We start from the raw sequence: 27935 nt of genomic DNA on the forward strand, positions 1-27935 counted from the left end.
GTACAGTATATTGTTCAGTTTTGAATGTTTAGTCACTTTACTTGAATTCAATATAAGTCATATTAAACACCCCTTTGTCAAAATATGTTAGAAAAAACAGGATTTTAAAAGGGTATAAATTAACTCTAATATAATTTTTTCTACCCGACTGTAGCAATGTAGCGTTACTTTATTTAACCTTATTTGATTTAATTATTGGTTACTTAGCTTTATTAAGATATTGCAGGAAAAAAAAGAAAATCAAACACAGGCATACATTTGAGTTTTCAGGGTTTAATCAAAGTGTTAAGAGGCATTAAACGATCCTGCTCTTGCTACCTAGAAAGTCATGGCTAACTTTGAACTTTAAACTTGACCTAAATAGAGTTAAACATTTTTATTGCCTTAATAAGAATTATTGAAGTGTTTTTCCCAGAGTGGCAGGATCTGTTTTTGGTGTATTTGAAAAGCTTTTTTTCTTGCTAAAAACCTAACTGGCTAATGCTAATGCTATATGTTGGTCAGCATGTAGCAGAATGGATTTATTTTTGGTACGTTTTAGTATTTTTGGCTATATCTGGTGTTAAAACAATCAACAACTGTTTACTTTGTGGCTACATAGTATGTAACATTTCAAAGCAGTTTTTCAAATCTGGTATAACTTTTCTCTCTTTATTAATAACATATTTTGGTACGTATCCTTTAGAACGATTACTAAATAATTTCTGTGATACCAGTTATCTGTTGAACTTATTTTTATCATTTCCACATAGTATATTCTCATCAGAGACAATCTTTTACAAACTGCACAACCTTAGAAAAAAATCCCAGTGCATTTTCCAGAAGTCAGCTCAGAACGATCAATGTGATTTTAGTGCTGATCACGACAGGCTATGCTGGGATAATACTTGCATTGGGTTGCTAAAGGATTTCACATAATGCTGCATCATGCTTCCTCTCAGTTCTCAGAACTGAAGCGTCTATTTTTGCAACATAATCAAAGGAGTAGGAATAAGTGCTTTAGATCAAAGATACCTTGATGGTGACAATAGATTCATATAAATGGGTCAGACAGCAGAACCCTGAACAGAAAGTTATTTCTGTCTACTAATAAGTCACAGTTTATGCTTACAAAAAGCAAATGAACAAATGTTAACATTTGCAAGTTTTTACTTACTGAAAATTTGTATTTTCAACTACACGATCACAAAAAGGAGTCTATGTTTTGTTGTCAACAATGTTATTGAAGGATCAGACCTGGACAATGAAACATCAGCAATACAAATTTGTCCTCATTTTTCTTATGTGAACATAAAACATAAGAAAGACAATACGAAAAACAAAACAGAAATGACATAAGCAAAAACACTCCCATGACCCACCCCCTCCCTTTCCCTAGGACTTATATCTCATCACACCGAGGCTCAGATCAAATCCTCTTCAAATAGAGTTATCATTATATTGCCGAAGGGATTGCCAGTTTTATTAAATTGCTTTAAATTATTTGCTAATGAGAACCGTAATCTTTCCAAATGAGAGAGCCTTACCAGATCCTCAAGCCACAACTTAACGGATGGAACCTCTGCTTTTTTCCAATGATAAAGGCATAAGATAATAATTGTTATTGGCATTTATTAAACTGAAAAAGCTGAACACAAACTCCGAGTACAATCAGAAGTGGGACCAGCTTCAGGTCTGTATGGAACACATCTGATAAAGCTTTGAATACGCCAGACCAAAATGGGGTTAATTTCGAACACAAAGAGTAAGAGTGGAGAAGCGTGGCTTCTTCAATATGGCATTTGTCGCACAATGGGGATGTGTTAGGAAAAATGTTATGTAGCTTCACTTTACAGTAATGAAGTCTGTGAATGATTTTAAATTGAATAAGACAGTGTCGGGAGTTAGCAGAGCACTTATGCATATTCTCTAAAGCAGCCTTCCAGAGATCATCACTTATCTCTGTTCCCAATTCCTGTTCCCAGCTTGTTCTAAGGCCCTATGTGGACGGCGAGAATCTGAATAATAACATATTATAAAACTGAGAGATTAGATGCCTGGTTGGTATAAAACCCGTCTGATCGGGATGAATTAATTTGTCAATTAATAAACTCAACCTATTAGCTAGAATTTTGGCTAGTATCTTTTGATCATAGGTCAACTGTGATATTAGTCTGTAATTACCCACTTCCTCAGGGTCCTTATCTTTTTTTGGTATTAGTATTATAGTGACTACTCTCATAGTAGGAGGTAGAATATTATCTAAATTTTCTTGGGTATACATTTTTAACAAATATGGTGATAAAAGGTCACTAAATTCTTTATAGAATTCCCCGGGGTATCCATCGGGACCAGCCGATTTCCCATTTTTTAATGCTTTAATAGCAACCTGAATATCTATGCAAGAGAGATTTGCATTAAGAGAGCTCTTGTCTTCTTGAGTTAAGGTTGGGAGATTACAGCTATCTAAAAACTTCTGTATAAGTAAGTCATCTTTTTACAGCATTGGAGGAGTACAATGATTCATAAAACTGTTTAAATTTATGATTAATGGCTTTGTGTGAGGTTAAAATTTCCCCATTTTCTGATTTAATTTTGTTAATTGTACGATCACTTTCCATTTTCCTTAATTGTCTTGCCAGTAATTTATTAGGTTTTTCCCCAAATTCAAAATATTTCTGTCGTGTAAAAATGAAAGCTCTAGTAATATTATCTGACAATAATTGATTGTATTTATATCTTAGAGAAAGAATTTTTTTATGAGTTTCTGTAGAGAGGGGTATAGCGTTATCCTTGTCCAGACACTTAATTTGTTGCTCTAAATCTACCAACTCTGCTCGGTTCCTTTTCTTCCTTGCTGCTTGAAAAGATATAATACCTTCCCCTTAAATAGGCCTTCATAGGTTCCCACAATATTCAAGGAGACGTTCCCGGAAGGTCATTCATTTCAAAGAAAAATGTAATCTGCTCTCTGATAAACTTGCAGAATTCTGGTTCTTTCAACAATTTTGGGTTTAATTTCCATGTCCTTTCGGTCTGGTTCAAATTATCTAAATGTAAATCTAAAGAAAGGGGGGCATGATCTGAAATTGCTATATTGTGATATTTTACTTCACTTGTATAGGGCAATAATTTTCCATCCAACATTAGATAATCAATTCGTGTGTTCACATTATGAACATTTGAGTGAAATGAAAAGGCTCTCCCCTGTGGGTTAAAAATCCTCCAGCTATCGAACAAATTAGAATTATTTAGATATTCCTTAAGAAAAATACTAGCATTAGAGGCCGCTGCTCTACGTGTTGATGAACGGTCTAAGTATGGATCTAATACAAGATTTAGGTCCCCTCCAATGATTAGATTAGTCTGCAAAATGTCAGGTATTTGGGCTAAAACATGTTTGTAAAAAAGAGGAGAGTCTGTTTTGGAGCCATATACATTAACCAAAGCTATAGGAACAGAGTATAATTCTCCAATATTAGATATCTGCCTTCCTTGTCGGATATGGTTGACTTATGAATAAAAGATGTGCCTTTCTTGAATAATATTGCCACGTCTCTAGCTCTCACTGCACAAGTAGAATGATAAGCTTGCCCTGACCATCTGCATCTCAGTTTTATGTGCTCATTCTTGTTAAGGTGGGTTTCCTGAAGGAAGATTATGTCGCTAGACAATGTCTTTAGGTGTGCTAATATCTTACCCCTCTTCACAGGATTATTCAAACCTTTAACATTCCATGTGACCAAAGTAACTTGTCCCCCTTCTTTGTTTGTGTTACATCAACCTGCATAACTCAGATTAGAATGAGAAGGAGTATAGAATTCCTCACAAGTGTGATAGAAATGATTATACATGGTATCTAAGTCCCAGCCCACCCTCTTGAACAAAATGCTTACTGTCTTGCCTATGCTAAGAACCTGCAAAGTAAGGCGCAACCCCTCTAAGGAAGTTATAAAGAAAAAAATAAACAAAAGAATTAAATTAAGAGTAGCATTCCTACAACCAAGACACATTAACCTACTCAACTAACAACTTCCCTTACTTTTAACTCCTAATTAGAAGTTGAAAAAGGCTCTGCAAAAATATACAGTTCGAACACCAAACAGACACATGAACAGTTGCAGGGAAACGGTCTGAAAAACATGTCAGGTTATGTAAGCTGGCTATTTGTAGATATCAGACCACCCTAGATTGTCAACGGTATTCAATGCATTTAATTATTTAAGCAACACGAGAGTTCTAAACATTATATAAACTTAACTGGTTAAACATCACAGAACAGTCCAGGCATGGGCTCTTTGCACCTACGGCGTTGACGTCACATCTCCAGGAGCTAATGCGGCTCACTTTTTTCCGCTTTGAGTTACCATGACTGGTAGAAAAGACTAAGTCCTATTTTTGATGCAAAAAAGGTAATACTATGAACATTGTTGTCTTCCTAATATAATGAGCTTTTAAGTTTTCATTAATTTCCAAGCGATCCTGAATTAAGAAGATGGTGGCTTGTAAATATTTGCCACTACCAGTTGAAGCTAACGCTGCACAACACAAAGTTTGCAGCCTTTACTTCACTCCGGATCAGCCTAAAACTACCGGGAATACGGATGGTAAATAAAGGAGCCTCCCTGAGTTATTTCCATGGAATCACTTCTATATTCAGCCTGAAAGAGTTTATGGGAACGAGAGAGCAGACCAGAGCCAGACAGCCGAGCAACCGATCCGCCTGTACATACTGCTGTAAACACCGTCCTATCTGAGCTCTTCACAAGAAACATGCAAAGGTAATAAAACGAAATAACACGGAGACATGAAGCAACACGGTCATATTTCTCTAAAAGCAGCAACTTTGAACCTGAACAGCTGAACCAGATCTCTGACACCAGAGCTGCGCTACTGTTAAGCTATGAGGCTTGTTGAGCTTCGTCAGGCTTCGGAAGCTAAAAGCCCGAACCGTAACCGAACCCCGTTAGTTTCTGACACTAACGACTTGAAAATAAGGTAAAAACATTGTCCCTTAGAATGTTTAGATACTTAAATAGCACATTTTTACAAGAACAATGTCCGAGAATATTGCCTACTAGCATAAGCTAAGGTTAATGTTAGCCACAAAGTTTAAGTAAAACTCACCTTCGCATCAGTGAATGTATAACGAGGCGTACATCTAAAACCTTTCTCCAGCTGACTTGTTGGGGCTTCGGATCGATGTACAAACCTTGGCCAAGCCCTGGTGTAAAATGATATTTTTATTGGATCGGAAACAATCGAGCCGCTTTTCCCCGAACGCGGAAGCTGAGGTGCAAAGAGCCCATTATGTGGAAAACTCCCTGCCGGAACCTGCGTCGTGACATCAGAGACGTTATTAGGAACGTACCACGTGCCTGCGCACATTCATGACCGTTGACTTTAGTGTGTGCTCCGCTAGCAGGCACTTGCAGCTCTGCTTCAGCACCTCTAAAATGTTGAACTCTTTGTGTGTACGTGTGCGTTGATGACAATCTAAGTACATAATTCCTTCGTCTGTTTGTGTTTACTACACGCTGTTAGTTCGGTAACTGTGTAACCTTAGTTACCGCGAGCTCCAATGTATTCAGACGAGGAAATGCCGAACTAACGTTCATTTCTTGGTTTACCGTTACAAGAATAGTTCAGTTTGAGAGCTGTTTAGGAGTACTCCGAATTGTAGTGTTATTTCTACTGTTCTGAAGATGTTTAGGACGGTAAACTAGCTTCCAAATGTAGCATCGAGCGTTTATGGAGCCGTTATGTTCGAGTGGATAATAATTTCTCGACCATACAGCGGGAAGAACCGCTTCTGCCATTCGTGGTCTTTATGCGCCACCCTGTGGTCATTAAGTGTACTGCATCTATATGCTCTGTTTTAACACTTGAGTGCCTAATCCTCACCTATATTATCCTGTTATTACTTGCTACACGCAGTAATTCTGTTCCTTGTTACATTAATGTTACTGAGGTGTTACATAATTGCAATTACAATTATATATATATAGTTAATGTAACTGGATATGTATATTTGATTCCACCTGAAACCGAATATTCTGCATACATTATAATTTGTATATGCATATGTGGAATTTAGATGTACAATATTCTAATTACTCTTTCTGTATATGTCTATCTTGCAGAAACCACACATGTACTCACACACACTCTCACATGATCATCAATAAAGTCCGTAATAACACCTAAAGTCGCAGCTGTTCTCTGACCGGAGCACATAGTCAGTGAGGGAGCGACTAGCTATTAACGTACGCGTCCGTCACAAGTGGTCCTTCGACCCGGAGAAGCTCCGCCCACTGCGCTATGGCGACCTTCCCAGGTGAATACGGAGAGAACAACATCCAAGCCCGTCCTCAGAGAATGAGACAGCTCCCACGGCACCTTGGGGACTACGAACTCGGTTTCCCAGCCAAACAGCTGTCCCCCTTTGACCAACATCTTCATCAGCCTACTGTGAGTCAACCAGCTAGCCAGCTAGTGTCTGCCGACTTCATCACGCCTGTTTCAACTACGCAAAGTGCAAGCAAAGAGGAGCAATGGCATCGTATGGAAGCACGCCACAATGACCTAACCAAGCAACTACAGGAGTTGCAGCTCGCAATGGACAATGTTAAACGACTGTCCTACCCACAAAGTGCTCCAGTGTATCAGCCACCCTATCCTCCACAGTTCACTAGCGTGCCAAAGCTAACCCTGGACAGTCCTGCTAGCAACCATTGGTCAACACCAGTACACAGCCCCACTCGCTACACTACTGTAGTTGATGGAGAGCCCCCACAGCAGCCAATGTCACAGCGCAGCTCCCCATCACGACAGCCCAGTCTTCAACTGCAGACCGAGGAGCCAGGTACACAAGACCAAGCCATGCTTAGCCAGCCAATTAATCAGGCCTCGGCACAAGTACCGGTTGATGACGGATGGATTTCCAATCCCATCTCCGTACCCCATACTCCAAATAGACAGAATGGACAACTGCTATGGTCTGTGTCACAGCCCATTATACCTCAGGCTCCGCCAACACAGCCCATTAACCATCTACCTCCTGTCCAACAGAGTAACCCTTTCCCTCATCCTCCTTTCATATATCAGTCCTACCCTCAGTACCCTGCCTATGCATCTGCAGTTCAACACTACCAGCATTATCCATCAGTCCTGCCAGCTACACAAATGACTACAATGCTAACGCAAACACCTAACAGGCAAACCGTCCTGCCATCGGAACCTACAGCTCCTGGCATCTTGGAAATGGCCATTGCCTCCTCCTACGGCATTCCAAAGCCCAAGCTTATTCCATTCAGCTCTGGCAAGGAGAGTGACTTCATAATGATGAAGAAGGGACTGGACAGTGTGCTAGGTCCACACAAGCACCTAACCGAGGACTACAAATACCAAGTGCTTCTCGACCTCCTCAAACTACCAAACGCCTATCAGGTGGCAAAGAGGTATGTCAACGACCGAACGCCATACACCAGTACTATGCACGCCCTTGAACAGCGCTATGGTCAGCCGCGCCAGCTTGTCCAAGGAGAGCTGAAGGCTATCCTGAACTCTCCCCCTATCAAGCCAGGTGACGCACAGGCCTTTGAGGACTTCTCATATGCTGTCAGCACTTTAGTGGGCCTGCTAAGCACTACCGATGGTTCCTCTCGAGCTGAGCTGAGATGTGGTTCTCATGTGGACACACTGCTGAGCAAGCTGCCCGCCACCTACAGAGACCGCTTCGCAGAGTATTGCATAGCTAAAGGGATCATCCGCAGTGGCAGTGACCGGACATACACACTCCCTGATTTCGCAGATTGGCTGGAACGCAAGGCACAAGCTATTCAGGTGGCAAGACGTGCTACAGAAGCATCCACACCTGAAGTCACTCAGCCCGAGCGCAGGTACAAGACCGCCAAGAGCCAACCACCTAAGTCTGCTACTATCTATGCGACTAACCAGCCTGAGAACTCAAAGCCACCACAAGGTTCTGCTATCCTCCCAGCCAGTTCTAATCCCGGCCAAGCATCCAAGAAGCGAGAGCGCTTTAAGCCCTATTGCCCTTACTGCTCCAACCAAGAACACTACCTCAGTGCCTGTACAGAGTTCGCTAAGCTCAGCACAGCTGAGAAAGGTACTTGGATTAAAGAGAAGAGTAAATGCTGGCGATGTGGGCGTGGACACAAGCCGGAGAGCTGCACATTGAAGAAGCCATGCTCCACCTGCAATGAGCAACACCTTCTTGTCCTGCATGAAGTGGCCACCAAGGCCTTCCAGAGTCTTTTCACAGTTGCTACATCTTCCAGCATGGTGTACGTCAGCCAGTCCAGTCACTCTAGCCGTGTCATGGTGAAGGTCGTCCCTATCCAACTGCACAGCGGAGGCAAGACGCTGGACACTTACGCCATACTAGACGACGGCTCTGAAAGAACTATTCTCCTTCCGGCCGCTGCCAAGTATCTTGGCCTGCAGAGGGAGAATGAGGTTCTATCGCTTCGCACTATCAGACAAGATGTAGTGAAGCTTAACGGAGCATCGGTGTCATTCGAGGTATGCAACTCTAACAACACCCGAGCAAAATACGCCATCAGTCATGCCTTCACTGCAGATGAGCTCAGTCTTGCAGAACAAGACTGAGCTCATCAGTCTTGCAGAGATGCTCAAGAGGAGGTTTAACTACCTCCGTGGAGTTCCAGTGCGAAGCTTCAGCTTAGTTCAGCCTTTACTCCTCATCGGCTCCGATCACCCACATCTGATCACTCCTGTGCGTCCAATACTGAGAGGACCTCAAGGTAGTCCAGTAGCTGTGTGCACTCTGCTAGGATGGGCCATACAAGGACCGACCAACTTTCTGCAAGCCCCCTCCACAGAGACGTCATGCCTCCAAGCAGCATTCCAGTTTCCCAATCAAGATCTACATCAGCATGTTGAGATGCTCTGGCAAGTCGACACCCTGCCGTTTCGTTCTGAGAAAGAAGCAACACGTTCCAAGCAAGATCAGCTGGCTGTCAACACACTGGAACAGCGAACTGTCCGCGTCACTGTAGATGGTATAGCTCGCTACGCTACACCTCTACTTCGCAAGCCAACAGCCCCTAAGTTACATGCACTTCCACTAGCAGTGATGCCCTTGCTACGAGCCACAGAGCGACGCTTATCCGGCAACCCTGATCTGGCTAAGGTCTACAACGAAGAGATCCACAGGTTGGAGAGAGCTGGATACGTTGCCAAAATCAGCAGCGACGAAGCAAGCCAGTCAGAGGAGTCCTGGTACATCCCGCACCACATGGTTCACCACAACGGGAAAGCTAGAGTGGTGTTCAACTGTTCGTTCAAGTACCAGCAGACTGCCCTCAACGACATCTTACTTCCTGGACCTAACCTCGGAGCCTCGCTGCTCAGCGTACTCCTCAGATTCAGAGAGTACCCAGTAGCCATCAGCGGAGACATCCGTGGGATGTTCCATCAGATCCGGTTACTTCCAGAAGACCAACCACTCCTTCGTTTCCTGTGGCGTGACATGGAGAAGGATCGTAGCCCAGACATCTACGAATGGCGTGTTCTACCTTTCGGGACTACCTGCAGTCCGTGCTGTGCTATATATGCACTACAACAGCATGTCAAGACTAACAGTGCCAGCAACGAAGAGGTCCTGAACTCAGTCAACAACGCCTTCTATGTGGATAACTGCCTCCAGTCTGTCTGCACCTCACAACAGGCCAGACAGCTGATAGACAAGATGAGAGCCCTGCTTGCTGCTGGTGGATTCGATATGAGGCAGTGGGCAAGCAACCGACCAGAAGTAATCGCCCACCTTTCGTCAGAGGCAAGGTCTGAAGGCTGCGAGCTGTAACTAACAGCAGAGAGAGCGGATCCTCAGGAATCAACCTTAGGTCTACGGTGGCACTGTCCCTCAGACACGCTTGGCTACAAGTACCGTCAACCAGCTACCTCTGAGCCCACATTGAGGAACGTGTACAGAGTCCTAGCGCCCCAGTATGACCCACTAGGGTACATTATTCCGTATACCACTCGTGCTAAGGTCCTGATCCAAGCCCTCTGGAGGCACGATCAACAGTGGGATGAACCCATCACCGGAGAACTCCTCTCAGCGTGGCAGAATTGGGAGATCGAACTTCCTCACCTTCAGCACGTCAGCATGCCACGCTGCTACATACCTGTCTCCGCGAGTGCTGAACCGTCTAATGTGTCCCTACATGTCTTCTGTGATGCGTCAGAGAAGGCATACGGATCCGTTGCATACCTCCGTATGGAAGATGCAGAAGGACACCCACATGTGTCATTCGTTATGGCACGATCCAGGGTCGCACCACGGAAGCAACTATCCATGCCTCACCTGGAACTCAGCGCTGCGTTGACAGGAGCACAGCTCGCCAAACTACTGCACTTCGAGCTCACTCTAACTATGAGTCACACCGTCATGTGGTCAGACTCTACCACGGTGCTCAGTTGGATCCGGTCTGACTCAGCTCAATACAAGGTGTTTGTTGGAACTCGCATAGCGGAGATCCAAGAACACACAAACACCAGTGACTGGAGGTACGTTCCCTCCGACCAGAACCCAGCTGATGACATCACTCGGGGGAAGTCACTACACCAGCTTGCTCAGCCTACCCGCTGGAACAATGGTCCTGCTTTCCTGTATGAATCCCCCAGCCAGTGGCCAGAGAACTTGGTGGCGAAAGCAGAAGATACAGTAGAGCTCAGGAAGTCCATGTTCTGTGGTCAGGTTACAGTCTCTGACACCTATCCTGATCCACTGCAGTACACGACCTGGTCTCACCTAGTAGATGCTACTTACTGGTCTCAACACGGGGCGGCTGTGGCTCCTATGCCCGCTTCAGCTCGCATAGAGACAGAAGTAGCTCTCCTGAAGCGGGTGCAAGCAGATAGCTTCCCTGAGGAACTCAGTGCTCTACAACACGACCGCCCAATCCGACCTAGCAGTCGCCTCAGCTCTCTCTCACCAGAGTACGACCGGATACTTGGTCTTATTAGGGTAGGAGGTCGCCTCCGCAAAGCTGATGATTTACCCGAAGACTCAATCCACCCGGTCGTCCTAGCACCAGAGCACCCCATCACTCAGCTCCTAGTTAAGGACTTCGATGATCGCCTCCTACACGTTGGTCCAGAGCGAGTCTTCGCGGAGATTAGGAGGTCATACTGGGTCCTCAGAGGCCGACAAGCTATCAAGAAACACCAACGACACTGTGTTGAGTGTCGCAGATGGCGAAGTAAGCCCACGATCCCCAAGATGGCCGATCTACCTGCTGCGCGTCTTCGTATTAACAAGCCGCCATTTTGGTCCACTGGAGTGGACTGTTTCGGCCCATACACTACCAAGTTGGGACGGCGGCACGAGAAACGTTGGGGCATCTTGTTCAAATGTCTCACAACCCGCTGTATCCATCTTGATCTGATGCCCAGTATGGACACGGACTCCTTTCTTCTTGCTCTCCGCCGCTTCATAGCACGTAGGGGCAAACCCTACGAGATACTCTGCGACAGGGGTACCAATTTCCGTGGTGGTGAAAGAGAGCTCCAACAATCCTTTGCCGCACTTGAGCCATCGCTCAAGGAACAGCTGGCCAAACAGTGCATCCTATTCAAATTCAATCCCCCTCTTGCTCCACACTTTGGAGGAGTGTGGGAGAGGGAGATTAAGTCGGCCAAAGCCTCCCTCCAGACAGTCCTGAAGGACCAAGTTCTGCCAGAGGAAGCTCTAATGACTGTACTCATTGAAGTCGAGGGCATCCTCAATTCTAAGCCTTTAGGCTACGCATCTTCCGACTTGGCCGATCCTGACCCGATTACCCCCAATCTCCTCCTCATGGGACGACGAGATGCTTCACTCCCTCAGGCAGTTTACGGCTCCAACGATCTACTAGGACGAAGCCGATGGCGGCATAGTCAGGTACTTGCCGACCTCTTCTGGAGTCACTTCATCCGTAATTACCTGCCTGGCCTACAGCCACGCCAGAAGTGGAGAACTACTACCCCAGACCTGATAGTGGGCACCGTCGTCATGGTACTCGACTCACAGCTCCCAAGGGCGCTATGGCCCGTTGGGCGTATCACCCGTATCATCCCCAGCGACGACGGTAAGGTGCGAGTTGCAGAGGTAGACATCAAGGGTAACTTCTACACCCGTCCCGTCGCCAAGTTGGTCGAACTTCCGGAGATGCCTGACTGAGAACCCAGCTGCGCTGATCCAGCAGAGACTTTCCTGGTCTACGTATTCGCTCCACGAATCCGGGGGCGGCTGTGGAAAACTCCCTGCCGGAACCTGCGTCGTGACATCAGAGACGTTATTAGGAACGTACCACGTGCCTGCGCACATTCATGACCGTTGACTTTAGTGTGTGCTCCGCTAGCAGGCACTTGCAGCTCTGCTTCAGCACCTCTAAAATGTTGAACTCTTTGTGTGTACGTGTGCGTTGATGACAATGTAAGTACATAATTCCTTCGTCTGTTTGTGTTTACTACACGCTGTTAGTTCGGTAACTGTGTAACCTTAGTTACCGCGAGCTCCAATGTATTCAGACGAGGAAATGCCGAACTAACGTTCATTTCTTGGTTTACCGTTACAAGAATAGTTCAGTTTGAGAGCTGTTTAGGAGTACTCCGAATTGTAGTGTTATTTCTACTGTTCTGAAGATGTTTAGGACGGTAAACTAGCTTCCAAATGTAGCATCGAGCGTTTATGGAGCCGTTATGTTCGAGTGGATAATAATTTCTCGACCATACAGCGGGAAGAACCGCTTCTGCCATTCGTGGTCTTTATGCGCCACCCTGTGGTCATTAAGTGTACTGCATCTATATGCTCTGTTTTAACACTTGAGTGCCTAATCCTCACCTATATTATCCTGTTATTACTTGCTACACGCAGTAATTCTGTTCCTTGTTACATTAATGTTACTGAGGTGTTACATAATTGCAATTACAATTATATATATATAGTTAATGTAACTGGATATGTATATTTGATTCCACCTGAAACCAAATATTCTGCATACATTATAATTTGTATATGCATATGTGGAATTTAGATGTACAATATTCTAATTACTCTTTCTGTATATGTCTATCTTGCAGAAACCACACATGTACTCACACACACTCTCACATGATCATCAATAAAGTCCGTAATAACACCTAAAGTCGCAGCTGTTCTCTGACCGGAGCACATAGTCAGTGAGGGAGCGACTAGCTATTAACGTACGCGTCCGTCACACATTAAGTACCACCAGAACCCGGTCACTCCACGTCTGCATCAGGTGTCCGCCGCGGGTCGCCTACATCTTCTCTCCCGACGCCAAAGTGGAGCTCTGCGAATCTCTGGGCTTCTTTCGCGTCTGTGAACATTATTTCTGTTCCTCTGAAAGTCACTCTCAGCTTTGCAGGATATAAAAGTCTATACCAAACTCCAAGCTTGTCCCGAAGAAGTGCTCTGACACCGTTAAATGCAGCTCTGCGTTTTGCGATCTCGGCGGTGAAGTCAGGAAAGATACGGATCTTCTGTCTATGGTAGGCGAGGTCTCTCTGAGTCATGGCCTTCCGTAGGATTGTTGTAACGTCGCGGTAATAATGGAGTCTCACCACCAACGCCCGAGGGGGTCCTGTGTCGTCTGGGCGCCTTCGTAGAACTCTATGAGCGCGATCCACCAGCGGTAAGCCATCCAGAGTCAGCACTTCTTTCAGGAGCTGCGAGACGAATCCGTTCAATTCTGCGCCGTTCTTCTGCCCCTTCTTTTAACATTGCAATCCGTATATTTTGACGTCTGGACCTTCCTTCAAGGTCTATGTGTTTTTCTGTTAGCTGATTCATTTCTGTGCGTAGACGTTTTATCTCCGACTGTAGCGCGGTTACTTCGTCTGCTGACTGTGTGGCCGCTCGCTCGAGCTCAACAATGGATGCGCCATGTTGATCGCTGGACGTTTTCAGACGGTGAATGACATTTTAAGTCTCGGTCTTAAGGTTGAGGAGTTCTCTGATAGTGGTGGACACTCTTCGATGCGAGTATCTATTGTCTGGCAAATTTCGAACTTGGTGACTTGTAGTTCTGTGAGAAGAGAGTTTATAGCCTCTAGGATGTAGCATTAGCCATCAGATAACCACTTTCAGGCGAGTCCGGGGCGGCTGGGCCTCGCTCTCTCGATTTCTTGTCCTTGTTGGCGGTATGCATCCTTAAATTTGCTTTCATCCTGTTCTGATGCAGTTAGTTAAGTCCGGACTGTTCTCACTCACAACCTGTTGTAAGACTGCCTAAATGCCAAGCTAGTGATAAAAATTTGCAGGAGCTCTAGGGAAACGCTGCCTACTTCTCCATCGCTCACTAGCGCCCCAGGAGTCTATTTTTTGATTGTATGCTATACATATACCTTTCAAGAGCATTAAAAGGGAAGATTTTGCAACATGACAAGTTTTTTATATGTGAGACTTGGGCAGATGCCCAGGGTAACATTAGAAATGGGCGACACAAAAGTATCAGATGAAATAGAAAACACCTTTTTATGTTACAACTGGACTCTGCTGATGTGACGTCTTAGTGGAAAGTTGTGTATGAAACATTTGAATGCTTGCCCAGAGCGGCATTCATGCAACAACTGACTGTTTCTAACCTAAAATAAATTAAAATGACTTTAAAGCTTTTAATGTGACGTGAATGTTTTACAATTCACATGAAAAGCAAACAAATCTGTTTGAAGGAAATGCTGCAATAACTTGTTTAAATAAACGTGCACACCTTTAAAGAAATTATTTGCTGAACCGACTTTTGGTATAATATTCACAGGAAACATTTAATTTCACTCTATTTTACAAAAACTCTCCAAATCTCTCAGATTGCTGTTCAGGTGAACCCACCTGAAGAGGTTTTCTGGACTCTTGCTTGGCCTTTCCAAAACCTTACTGGTTTTCTGGTGAGGCAGATTTGGAATTAGGTTTGAACTATCTATAAAAACAAAAAAAGCTAAATCCCTCTCTCCTCCATTCTGAGTTTTCTAAACTGCCTGATGCTGCCAACACCACATTTCACTCTGGGTATAATAGTGTTCCTGTTGGAGATGCACTGTTATATTTCAGTCAAATCGTGGCCCAAAATTTCCTACTTGGTTCTGTCAGACCATGTCATCCTAGACAAAACTATACGTTTTATTTGGAGTGAAAAGCTTTGTTTTGCATATTCAAATTTATTTGTTTGTCCAAAAATATGTAATACAGAAGACCAATGTCACAAGTTGGACCCGGTACTCAGCAAACATCCCTGCACCACTTTCATTGCCCCTTCTTAACAGATTTCTCACACGTTTTTGCCTCGCTTTTTGTAATTTGTGAAGAAGCTGTCCTTCTCCTGACTGATACCTTTGCAGAATGAGATCATTTCTGAAATAAAAAGATCTTTCTGCATAGTCTGGCTGCAGATGAAGGATGTAAATATAAAAATGTCAAGACAATCCTACAAGGATAGCTGAACTTTGTTTAACAAGATTAACCATAATTGAGGTTGGGTTTGTACCCAGGAGGGTTTACTGCTGGAGTTTAATCAAAAGGTGTTTCAACAAAGCTTTTGCTTCCACATGTGAACTTTTATGCTAAATAATGTCACCTTTTTCTTTGCTTTCCTTGTAACAGATTGTTGAATTTCAATTTGAAGATAATTATGAAGTTACATGGGGAAATAATCTCATTATCATTTAGTATTTTTCTATCAGGAAACCCTGGAATTTCTTGCTCTAAGGAACTTCAGGATAGCAGATGCTTGCTGTTTTAGGCAATGGTGGCGCCCCCTTCTCCATTCACAACTCAGAACTTATATATATGTGTGTGTGTGTGTGTGTGTTTTGCTTTAGAAAAAAAGTGAGTTTTAATTTCTGTGTGAGGTTAAATATTATAAACCTTTAAGAAAACATACAAAATTAAAAATAGGTCATAAATAACAAAAGTTATAAAATGCTGCCTTCTAGTGTTCGATATTAAACATTACAGTTGTGGCTGCTGCATTTACACACAACCAAATATTCAAACCTTGGTTGAATATAATGACTTTTACTTTATTTGTTTTAGATGCCGTAGGAAAACATAAAAATACTTTTTTTGTATGATATTTACATTTTGAGTCTATCACTGAAAGTGACATACAAGCCAGCTGGAACAGAAAAAACAGCAGACAAGCACAGTGGACAGAATGACATCACAACTAGTGTGTTATTTAAACTAATGTAATCTCAAGATCTTCTGGACAGAGGTGGAACAGAACAGTCTGCAGGTGAGCACAGCGAGAACGGAACAAGAGGAAGTACAGGGAAATGAAAAAGGAAAAAGAAAAGAAAGGTGCAAAAACTCATCTTTTCCGCTGCCTCCCTGCTGCACTAATCTAAACGTGACACTTTAATCGTTGCTCTCGATGAAGGATTCATCCTCGTACAAGTCCTCCAGCTCTCCTTCTCTACTGCCTTCTCTGCTGATTTTCCTGTGGGAGACGAACATCTGTTAAACCTAAACCTTCCTAATTGAGACGGCACATGAGGCGGGTGAGGAGGAATAGGCGTCGCTATGCTAAGAAAGTCACAAAGTACCTCTGCTTTGCAGCAAAGCTCATCAGTTTTCATCCAAGAGGAGACAAGAAGCAGAAATCACTCAACAGGATTTGAGATTTTTGTTTGGTCCTGTCCAATTTAAATCCTCTTACAGCTAAACAAACCTGATGAGCTGAGCTACGTCTGAAGCGCTACGTATCAAGCTCAGCCTAAAACGCTGTTTTATTTATTTATTTATTTTTTTTACAATTTACCTCAAAGACGGATGAGACGAAGACCCCAGTAAGCCCAAAAGTCCCCTGCAGGAAGGAGACGTGATATAATAAGCCAGAGTTCAAACCCCAACACCCTTCATCAGTCAACTTCAACTGTCGTTTTCCTGCTGCATTTTAAAAGGTGGCATCCAGAAAAACTGGTGTTTTTTAGTTGAGAGATTAATGTGTGACGTTTAAAGTTTAGCAACTAGCGGATTATAGTTTAGGTTAGAATAAAGGCTAGAGATAGAAGAAAGTAAACATTTTGTAGTTTGCTTCTTCTCACAAATGACCAGTGCTTGGTTTTCTGTTTGTGCCTCTGCAGAAACGTTAAAGGGGCGCAACGTTCATTTGTAGCTTTATGACACTAACCGTCAAGGTTGAAATGAGGTAATGAAACTTTTGGGGAAGACCTTTTTTTAATCATTTTTCACCAGGTGCACTTGAAGTACTTTAACATATTTTTACATCGTTAAAAGTAAAAAGTAACCATCCAGGAGATTACTCAAGCAAGAGTAAAAATGATCAAAACATCTGATTTATGTTTTAAAAATGATGTCATCAGACAGACAAAAGGTTTACACCTATGTACCAATTATGTTATTTTAAAATCTTAAAGGAAAATATATAAAAATAAATAACACGATTACAGTAGATTCTGGCATAAGAAACACTTTTAAATCTTTTTTTTTTTCAGACAAAAATCAAACTTATGAAACTAATATAGTTAGAAATGCAGATACGCTTTATGTTAATAAAGAATAAAGTGCTTCTGGTGGCAAAAGGCACAGCAGGCACAAATAAAAAGTATCACTTTCACTTAAATTGTGTCTGTTTGATGCATTTTTTTGTCTTTTCCTCATTCAGTGACATTGGTCAACTTAACTTCACTGTATCTGGAAAGTTTTACTGAAGTAAGAGTTAAAGCAAAATGAAGTATTCAAGAAAAAGTAAAAAGCTAACTTTCTAAAAAACATTATCATGTGCACCACATACTATCTTTCTGTAAATTACTCCTAAAAGTGAAGGTTTTCAAAAAAGTTAATTAAGTAATGTCATTGAGTAAATATAATTAGGTACTACCACCTCTGAACCTTTTAAATATCTGCTGAGATTCTCTGGCCACATTGTATCCATGTACTAATGGTTCCTTCTAGCTGGCGAATGCACCAAAATGGTTTCACGAACATGACCCAGACTTCTGGTCTCCAGAGTAACCCAGACTCAGTCAGAGCATCTATAGTACAATGGGAGACTAACGGCTGACAAATCTGCAGTAAATGTTTGACGTCATCATGTCAACATGAACCAAAATCTCTGAGGAATGTTTCTGACCGCTTGTTGAATCTATGCTGTGAAGAATTATGGCAGTTCTGAAGGCAAAAGGGCGTCAAACCTGCCATTACTACTTAACTATCTAGCTAAAACTAGCTTCTTCTAGCTAGTTAGCTAGAAGCTTTATTATTCTCTTTGGGATTTTCCCTAAGGGACTTTGTCATCTCTGTCTCCCACACAGCACTCTTAAATACTACATAAAACACTTAAAACATTAACTATAACCACCCCAATCTTACAGTTCCTTTTTTTCTGTTGTACTCTTTTTAGTTAAATCAAGTATTTCTTCAGATGGGATGTTACTGAAGAACTGGAAGAAAAGACCAACTTATTCTCTCTCAGAAGGAAATCATCTTGATATTTAAGCATCACTCTGTACTGACTGACAGAATTATAATGAAAAAAATTAAAATCCTCTTTAAGTGCTACGTATGTTACTGGGTGTGCAGGGCAGAGGCTTTCATCAAGTTCATCGCCACATAATGAATGTTTCAATGTACACACACGCACACACACACACAAATACATGATGAAGAGCTCTTTGGAGTGACGGTCTCAGTATGCGTTCTATATGTGAGCCACACTACATGTGAAGTATAGAAGTGATCTATTTTTAATCCAAGCATCTGCTCGCTGCTTTGTTCCGTTAGAGGCCTAATCGCAGAGCTGGCAGAGAGAAGCAGACAGGATTTGCAGAGTAGGCTACTTACGTAAGAAAACCTCCGGGGGCAGACATGGACCTCTCTGCCCGTCTGCCCTGACACTCAAAGGGATTACTGAAAGAGCGCTTCCTCAGCATGGACTTCACCAGAATCTGCAGTGGACATCAGAAAGAGTCTCAGTGGATCTCTGTGAAAGCGCCTTCTGAAGCACACTCAGCAAAAACACTGTGAAAAATGCCAGATTTAATCATGTAATCTGACAATTTACACAGTTAGAGATGATAGCTGATAGTGACAAACCAGTAAACAGTTTCTATTTCTGTTATCTTGACATGCAAATAACACAAATCCACTCATGTAAAGGGAACCATGTTAAAAGATTTTGTTGCTGATTAACAAGTATGTTTATAAAGTATGGTTGTGTGAAGATAAGAAACAAAAAAACGTTTGGTTGACTGAAAATTGATTGCTAATTTATTACCAATTAACAACATAATAAGTTTAGAGCTGCGACTAATAGTTAATTCATTAATCAATTGTTTGATCCATTGTTATGACGATTAATCAGACTACTTAACCTGATTTCATGCAAGATTAGAAACACATAAAAATACAAATAGAAGAATCATTTAATTTGTTTATTCAATAAGAAAATAAACATTTTATTGTCTAAAAGGCAATAACACAGCATTTCTTCATTTCTTTCTTTGTAGTAAAGAATTAATTTGCATAAAAAATGTATTTTTAGCAAAAATATGTGAGAAGCTCAGCCCATTCTCCTAATCTGACGAAATTTTGATGGACAAATTAATACTTGGATAGCAGAAGTTGCTTAATAGAAAATCTTTTTTACAGAATTTGAAGCAAATGAAGCTAAAACTGCAACTTGAGGAGTTCAGGTGAACATATTTACAAAGACGGTTTTTCACTTTAAATGCAATATATATATTGTACAGTTTTATCTTAATTACTGCTCTAAATGTGTTGTTCTTTCAGTCTGTATTCTGAAGTTAACGATTAATCAATTACTAAAGTAGTTGACAATTCTTTCAATAATCGATTCATCACAATTAATCGTTTCAGCCATAAATTGGAAGCACATCCTGAATTGCAAAACTATTTCTGGAACTTTTTTACATTTTGTCACATTTGAGCACAAAGTTCAATGCAAGTCATTGAGGATTTATGCCAAATTCTCTTCAGGTTTGCCTGAACATCTAGAGATTGAATGTTTTAATCAATCATCCTTCTTTGCAAAAATTGTGTGAGTTCATTCTGACTTTATGACAAACATAAATTTGCACAACCTGCAAGAGAGGGGATTTAAGCTGAAACTTTGACTGGACCATTCACATGAACATTTTTTAAGCTTTGCATGTAGGTCAAATAGTTTTAGTTTCATCTCATCTCACTGGATCATCTTTTGCCACCTATTTGATTATAAAGTGCTTAACACTTGAGATATTGTGCTATAACTCACTTATACTTACATTTTAACCCAGGTGGAGTCTGTTCATTAATTAAGTTTGATTTAGGGGTATCAGAGCAAAGAAAGCCAAACAGATATGAATGCCACACTTTGAAAAATGTTGTAAACAAATGCTTTATATTCCTTTCATATTACAATTATCCATTATGTTATATTGGTCGGTCAGAAAAAAACCCCAAAAAGAAAATCCTAACAAAATAGATGGAAGTTTATAGGATATAAATATGTTTGCCAATCAACAAGATGATTATTAAACTTTACAGGAAATTCAGAGAAAACACCAGAAAAGTGTTTTCCAAATTCCAAATTTTTGTTTTTTCTGCCATAAATATCATAGGAGAGTAAATATTAAAACTGGAATATGTGAGCTGGGACTGGTCCTCCCAGCGGGCGCAGTGTGACTCACCACAGCAGACAGGCTGGGGATGAGTTTCACGCTGTTCTGCACCTCCTCATCGGTGACCTCCACCGCCGTGCAGTGCTCCTTCTCCAGAGGGAGAGGACTGGAGCCGTTCTCCGACACCCAAGAATGGAGCTGTAGCAGCCACACACACACACACACACACACACGCACACACACACACACACACACACACACACACACGCAATAATTTCATAAACAAATTCACAGTGTGGTGACGCAGCAATTAATGTTTGCATACTTGCCTTTATTTCAGGGATGGTGATTCTGGTTGCAGGGTTTTTATCCAGCATTCTTTCAATGAGATCCCTCAACTCATTGCTTATTGAAGGGCTGTTGGTAAGAGATCAATAAAGACGTCAGAGCAAAATGTCAAAAACAGAACAGAATGAAACAGAAACATCCTTCGTTGTCCCACAACAGGGAAATTGACAAGCAATCAAAGCCAGTAGATTCACACAAAGATAGAAACATGCAATATATAAAAACAGTACAAAGGAAAACATGCTGTACAATCCTGGAAAATTTTCAACATAAAAGTTATGAAAGAAATATGGTGTCCCTTGATTTTAAAAAATATGCAGTTGAATTTAAAAATGTACCAGGTGTATTTGGGTATTAAACAGACAGATAATTTGCAAAAATACACAATAAAATTTGCAACAGCAGACATATGCAGAAAACCATAACTTTGTGATTAGCAACTCCAAAAATGAAAAGTAGAAGAAGTTCCTGAGTGAGAATAAGGAGTGTGACACTAAAGATTCTGGTTTGTAATTTCAGGTGAATTAAAAAATACTTCATTAATCTCAGAGTGAAATTAAATGTTGTTGTAAAGCATATTAAACAATTTTCTTCAAAGGTATGGAAAGTATGATTGTGGGCAGGAAGGATTTCCTGTAGCGGACTGTATTACAGTGGTTCTGAAGAAGTCTCTGACTGAGGATGCTCAGTTTTATGACAGTTTCTCAAACAGGATGCTCAGCCATTATTAGGCGTTAACAACAAAGCAGAACTCCCTGAAATATACAAAAAGCTCTAAAGTGACAGAATCCAACGTCAAGCTCAACAGCATCAAATAAGATGTAACCATGACAACATGAATAAAGAATAAGGTGTTTTATTCCCTTAATGTCAACATCGTGATGCAAATTACTGGTCCTTGTAACAAAATATAGATAAAAAGTGCTTTAGATCAACATGACTTCATGTTTCAGAGTCTCTACAGTTTAAGTTAATGTTTCGAAGCTTTGGGTCAATATTCAGACATTCTTACGTTTCTGGAAACTCCACAGGTTTGTTCTTGATCTTGTTGTGCAGAGAATAAATGTACTCATCATAAAATGGGCACTGGAACGAGACAAACAGGTTAAAAATAAAAAATGTGCTTAAATGAACTGATAAAACAGTTCATACAAGCGACTTTCGGGCGACATTACCTCCCCGAAGACAAAGCAGTACAGAGTGACCCCCATCGCCCACACGTCTAACGCCTGTGGAACAAACACGCCCACTGTTATGACGGGTCCTCACACCACGTCCTGTCAGTGATCCACAGGTGATCAGCTCACCTTCCCACTGAAGCTCTGCTGGACCTCGCTCATCATCTCAGGGGCCATGAAGGCCGGCGTCCCCGCAGTGCTGGACAGGAGGGCATCGTGGCCCTCAAACTCGTTACTGACACCGAAGTCTGCGATCTTGATGTGACCGTCGTCCCCCAGCAGGAGGTTGGAGGGTTTGATGTCTCGGTGGATGATCTTATGGTAGTGTACTACACACACACACACACACACACACACACACACACACACACACACACACGCAAACACATACGCACACGCATACACATAAATACACACAAATACACACAGGCAGAAGGCTGAATTGTTATTGATCGTTTGAGAAAATTTTTTTTATCCAAGTTTATTCTAAATGTAAATTTTGGTAAATGGCCTGCACTTGTGTAGAGCTCTATCTAATCCAGAGGACACCAAAGCAATTCACACTATATTCATCCAGTCACACAGATATTAACACACTGATGGTGGCAAGATACTGCACTGTAGCCACAGCTGCTCTGGGGCCAGGTTGCAATGGACCGGAGCCACCAGGTCGATCACCTGTCTGAAAAGTCACTAAATATAAGGACAAATTTACTAAGTACCAGTAAAGCAAAATGGGACAGTGGTTGATGTTCAGATCTGTGCGGGGGTAGATCAGATCAGAGGGATCGATTTCAAGTGTGAATATTGGCAGATTGCTGAACTCCCAAAATGAAGAAAACCGGCACCAATTTATCAGTCTATCTCCTAGAACAGCCATGACATTGGAGGTCATGGCTGTTCTGTATCAGTGAAATCAAGCTCAGGCTGCTTGGACAGCGTCTCCCCATCTCCTTTATTTGCTGAGCTCACGCTAGCCTCACTTGGGTTCAGGCTGCTCTTGATTGCATCAATGGGATTCTAGTTTTGTTGACGTATGTGACGTTGCTGTTTTGTGAGATTCAAGTTTCTTACAACCGATATAAATAACAACTTTGTTCCCAAGACATAAATCACATTCAGATTATTCACACGTCCAGTTCTTTACTCACAGTACTCTATTCCCAGGACGACGTCTCTGAAGTAGAAGCGAGCCTGGTCCTCGGTTAACGGGTTGTCTGTGGGCACCTCTATCACCGGCCTGAGGGGCAAAGAAGCAAAAACCACACACAAACATTTTACTGCCACTCCTGCCATCTAACATATCAAAGTGATGGATTAGTATGTAAAACATACCCCTCTTTCATTAGTTCGAAGGCTTAAAGAGAAAATAATTTGAATTTAAAGATCAATTAACTTTGTTTTCTTTTATCATGCTGCAGCAGAAAAGGTGAATGATTCCCTACCCATGTGAAGTCCATCTTCATCAGGGTCATCAAGCACCTGCAAGATACATCAACACTGCTACCTTGTGTTTGTTTAGGTTTATTTTTTTTAAGCTATTTAAACAAATATTATTTCTGATCTTGAAAGGAGTCCATTAAATGTTTTTGGCTGAAGTACGTGGACGCGTTGCTCTGCTGCTTGTTGTTATGGTCATATCTGACGCACCTCTACCAGTTTAACTACGTTCGGATGGTCCAGCTTCTTGAGGATGGCAATCTCTGTGTACACTCTCTCCAGAGGCTGCATAGATTTGGGGAACAGATCCTGCTGAGAGTTTGACCCCTGAGGAGGCGGGCGACCTGGAAGTACAAACACACAGCGCCGGTCTGGATGAAGGCAATTTAAGGAGCTATTTCTTGGTACATAATTTCTTGTTGGAACAAATCTAAACCAACTTGCTGTTGAACTAATACATCCACTTTGTGTGATGCATCGGCAACTTTGACAGCAAACAGCCCGTATCAAAGTGCTTTTAAGTTTAAAAAGATTACTTGACTCCTACAAGCAGACTTTATGACAATGCAGCCAAATCTTGGTGTGTAAACCTTTCCTTCAGCAGGCCTTTGACTGGACCTGGGTTTCTCCTCGCCTGCCACTTGGTCCACACCATTTACTTTGTACAGAGGGTCTGCGTGTGCTGTTACAGATCTCTCTTGGAGACAATGGGAGGAATACTTGCCAGTAATAAAACGTCTTAGAGATTCCTCCTCTTATTAACTGGGTTGCAATTATGTATTTGAACCTCATCTGTAGATTAGTGAAAATTCACAGTAAATTCAAACTGGTGTATCTAGTTCTTGCTTTGAAACTTCTTTAAAAAAAAAAAGAAGTCAACGTTTTGTGAAGATTTTATGTGAATGCAAACCTTTCACTGGAAACGTAAACCACACAGGACTGAAACAATCAAAATGAGACGTTACTCACGCAAAAATCCACACAGCCTCATCAGCTTCTTCTTTGACACTACCTTCATGGCCTAATCAAAGAAAAGAAAAGGGATTAATGACGATTTCATTAAACGACAGTAAGGCTCAAGCAGTTTAAAGCTTCAGCTTACATAGTACTGTTCAGAGTCTTCATTATAGGCTAGTTTCACCACTCCATAAGAGCCCTGCAGGGAACAAATAAAAAGAGCTTTATAATTCAAGAATCAGAAATTAAAACACTGGGTTTCACATTGGTAGGTCACCTTTCCAATCTCTTTCTTCAGTTTATACTGGTTGAGCTGGAGACAGTCCTGTAGAGGTGAAATGGGAAAGTTTTAGTCTCAGAAACGAGGAGCTCAGGTGAATCTTAAGACGAACTGTCTGAGGTTCCTCACGTCAGCATCAGTGATGGAAACCCGTTTGGTCTCGATGGTGGGCTGCCGGGCCACGCGGCTCCCCCTCTCCTGAAGGGACATCTTCCTGTCTGTGAGGCAGGCCCTTTGGCCCACGGTGGACCTGGGTGCTCCTGACCTGTAGCCGTTAGGAGGGGTCAGCCGGTTGGCGGTGGTGTTCATGGACGCCACCATGTCGGCAAGCTCGCCCTGAGGGTCCGACTCCACCTCCGGTTGGAAGACGCTGTCGGAGCTCATGGTTTCCCTGACGATGCTGCCTTGTTTACGGTTGAATGGTTCAGTGGGATGGGCACACGATGCATCACTGCACTGAGAGAAACATGAAGAACTGGATGAGAAAATGATCGATAGAAGCAGGTTTTATTTTTATTGGTCAGGAAATTTTTATTTTTTGTGCTAAAGTCTCATGACTAGCTATGTCTCCTTTAATCACAGAATTGCACAAATTCAAATTACAAAAATAAATTTGGTTAATGGAAAATAAAAATTATATATATATGTGTGTGTGTGTGTGTGTATGCATCAATAGTTCATAGAATAAAAGAAATGAAGAACAAACATATACCTATAGAAAGTGGTCTCTTAATTTTTTCCATATATATAACTATAAATGACCTTAAATTACTTTGAGCTCAATGAAATGAGACTTGCGTCAGCTTTCCCAACACTTATAAGGCCATTTCTAAAAGTGCTGGTGAAAAGTCTTTACTCAGAAATTAAACATTTAATTCCAAGATCTGATGAATTCACTTCAAAAACATTTTTAAAAAGTTGTTCTGTGCAGCATAGCTAAGAATCTGATTTACTGACAGATGAGTTCAGGTCTTTTTTCTTTTAGAACATGCTTCTATAACGTATCTGGACTTTATGTAACAGAAGCATGCCTAATAATGCAGATCATGCAGATTATTTTCTGAACACCAATGGGGCACATTGATTTGCACAGCCTAAAAATAAGAAGGAAGCTGAACAATTACCAATGGACACATAAAAAAGTGAAGTTTCCTGTGACATTAGGCTGCTAGTAGAAAACAATCAGCTTCCTATGAACGAGACTCATTGCTACCTAAAATACAGTACAGAGAACTGAAAAGCCTCTTATGTAACTTAGCGGGAAGCTTTAACAGGCTTGTAACTTCACAATATTTACACAAGCACTGGACTCACACACATGCACACACACAACATTTAAAAATGCAGTCTGATGCTGTGTATAAAGTTATAAAAAAGAGACGTTAAAAGTATTTCTAACAATGTTTTTGCATACACTGGATAAAACAAAAGCCTGAATGTCTCTGAAATATCAGAAACTTCAGCCAGGATAATTGTGAGATGAGGGATGTACTCACAGACTGGAGGCGTCCTGTCTCCAGGGCTGTTTCTGTGAATCTGCATGTTGACGGGGGCTGAAGCTCCTCTCGTTCTGCAGGACGTTCACTGCTGAGCGGTCAGGGACATCAGCAGTGCACGTCTTAGGGATTAACTCAGGCTACATATAGATGAAGCAGAGTTGTTCCCAGGACAGCAGGACGATTGCTTGTGTTTACATGACGGACAGCAGCACAAAAACACAACACTGGCAAAATGTGCCGCTTCACATTAACAGACAGTTAAATAACAGACAGGAGTACCATTTATTTATCGTTTAGTTTTGTCTTACATTATACTGCATTAACTGCATGAAACTGGATAAAAGCAAGGTCCTTTATGTAATTTAGTTCACTATTACATTTTTAGCATATGAAATGTTAAGGAAATTAGTTTTTCTTTAAACAACATGTTACATGATGATTGTGCCTAAAATCCACACACTGCAGCTTCTGTTTGGATTTTGTGGCTTGTTGTTGAGTTGTCGCTTTTTGCATTTTGCTGATCCCGCTGGTCCACTGAACAATAAAAATACACACCACACATTTCAGATTTGTATTTTCCTTTTACAAACACACTAAAACAGGTATTATTTTTCTTTCACTTCACAATAACGCTCCATGTTGGTTTAAAATCACCTCCAGTAGACTAGTTTAAGCTCTAATAGTTTGGGCTCTGCTTAGTTATACTGGCGAATAGCTTTATTGTTGAACTATTTTGCACCAGGACTGTAAGGTGAATATCCACCAGGCTCATTATGTTGAATCTTCATCCTGTAGATCAGTTCTTGCCTTTTGTCTGTGCTTTTGTCTCAAAGGAAAAATGATTTTGCACATTTCTCTTGGTTGGGTTCAGTTCAAAACTAGTTAAAAAGTTATTTGTCTTTCTCAAAAACGAAAATATGAAGGTGCAAAGTTGCAGTGATGTTGTAAAATCTGAATGACCTTAGAAAAATCATTCACAGCAAAACTATGCAAGTTTTGGGACAAGCCATGGTCTTTTTTCTTCTTATTTTACAATGCTTACATGTTTTAAAATTGTGTTTTATTGTGTTGGAAAACCCCAAACCCTTCTTTTAATTCTGCATGTCTGTCTGCAGTGCTGTTTCCCCGATAAGCCCCTCAAATGTTGAAAATAGGGTCAACTTATTACCATTCTATCGTAGGATCACTCCACAAATTAGAGGATGTTTTCAGTGTCACATTAAAGAAATGTGGGTCGTTTTCCTGCTTCAGGATAAAACATGAGGTCTAAAACCGTCTGGCCCAGCTGTAAAAATAAGAAATATTAAAAAAAGAGGGAAAAGGCCTGGAGTCAAATAAAACATATCAGCACAGTTTTTCAAAGTTAAAGGAGCAACGTTTCAGGCATAGCAGTCAGATTCAGTAAATTAGGATATTATGGAAAAGTTCATTTCACATTATATAGATTTATTACACCAGACAGATGTTTTCTAGCCTTTAACTCTGTTAATTATGAAAGAGATTAATAAAATTTATGTTTAATATCTGATTAAAGGTTAATTTCAAATGATACGTTTAATCTGATAAACTCAACAGAATGTATATTCCAATTTATTAAATATAACTGTGTCTCTCTATATA

The 27935-nt window shown here is 41.6% G+C and overlaps 1 protein-coding gene across 2 annotated transcripts; it reads right to left on the reverse strand.

Annotated features, from left to right (window-relative positions):
• Positions 1-16029: 16029 nt before the first annotated feature.
• Positions 16030-27927, reverse strand: camkk1b (calcium/calmodulin-dependent protein kinase kinase 1, alpha b). Of its 2 annotated transcripts, XM_015003440.2 has the most exons (17): positions 26313-27927; positions 24946-25272; positions 24814-24861; positions 24682-24735; positions 24549-24600; positions 23790-23923; positions 23585-23621; positions 23475-23496; positions 23291-23379; positions 22269-22468; positions 22137-22190; positions 21974-22047; positions 20943-21030; positions 20683-20811; positions 18836-18939; positions 16791-16835; positions 16030-16469 (listed from the first exon to the last, which is right to left on the reverse strand). In XM_015003440.2, the coding sequence occupies exons 2-17, from the start codon at positions 25198-25200 to the stop codon at positions 16388-16390; spliced, it is 1467 nt and encodes a 488-aa protein (XP_014858926.2). In that variant the 5' UTR covers positions 25201-25272; positions 26313-27927; the 3' UTR covers positions 16030-16387. The 2 variants fall into 2 exon arrangements, with proteins under 2 accessions (XP_014858926.2, XP_014858928.2); XM_015003442.2 differs by lacking the exon at positions 16791-16835.
• Positions 27928-27935: the final 8 nt, after the last annotated feature.

Source organism: Poecilia mexicana, unplaced genomic scaffold (assembly GCF_051168715.1).
Source record: "Poecilia mexicana isolate PSO_F unplaced genomic scaffold, ASM5116871v1 scaffold_13, whole genome shotgun sequence".
Taxonomy (NCBI): Eukaryota; Metazoa; Chordata; class Actinopteri; order Cyprinodontiformes; family Poeciliidae; genus Poecilia; species Poecilia mexicana.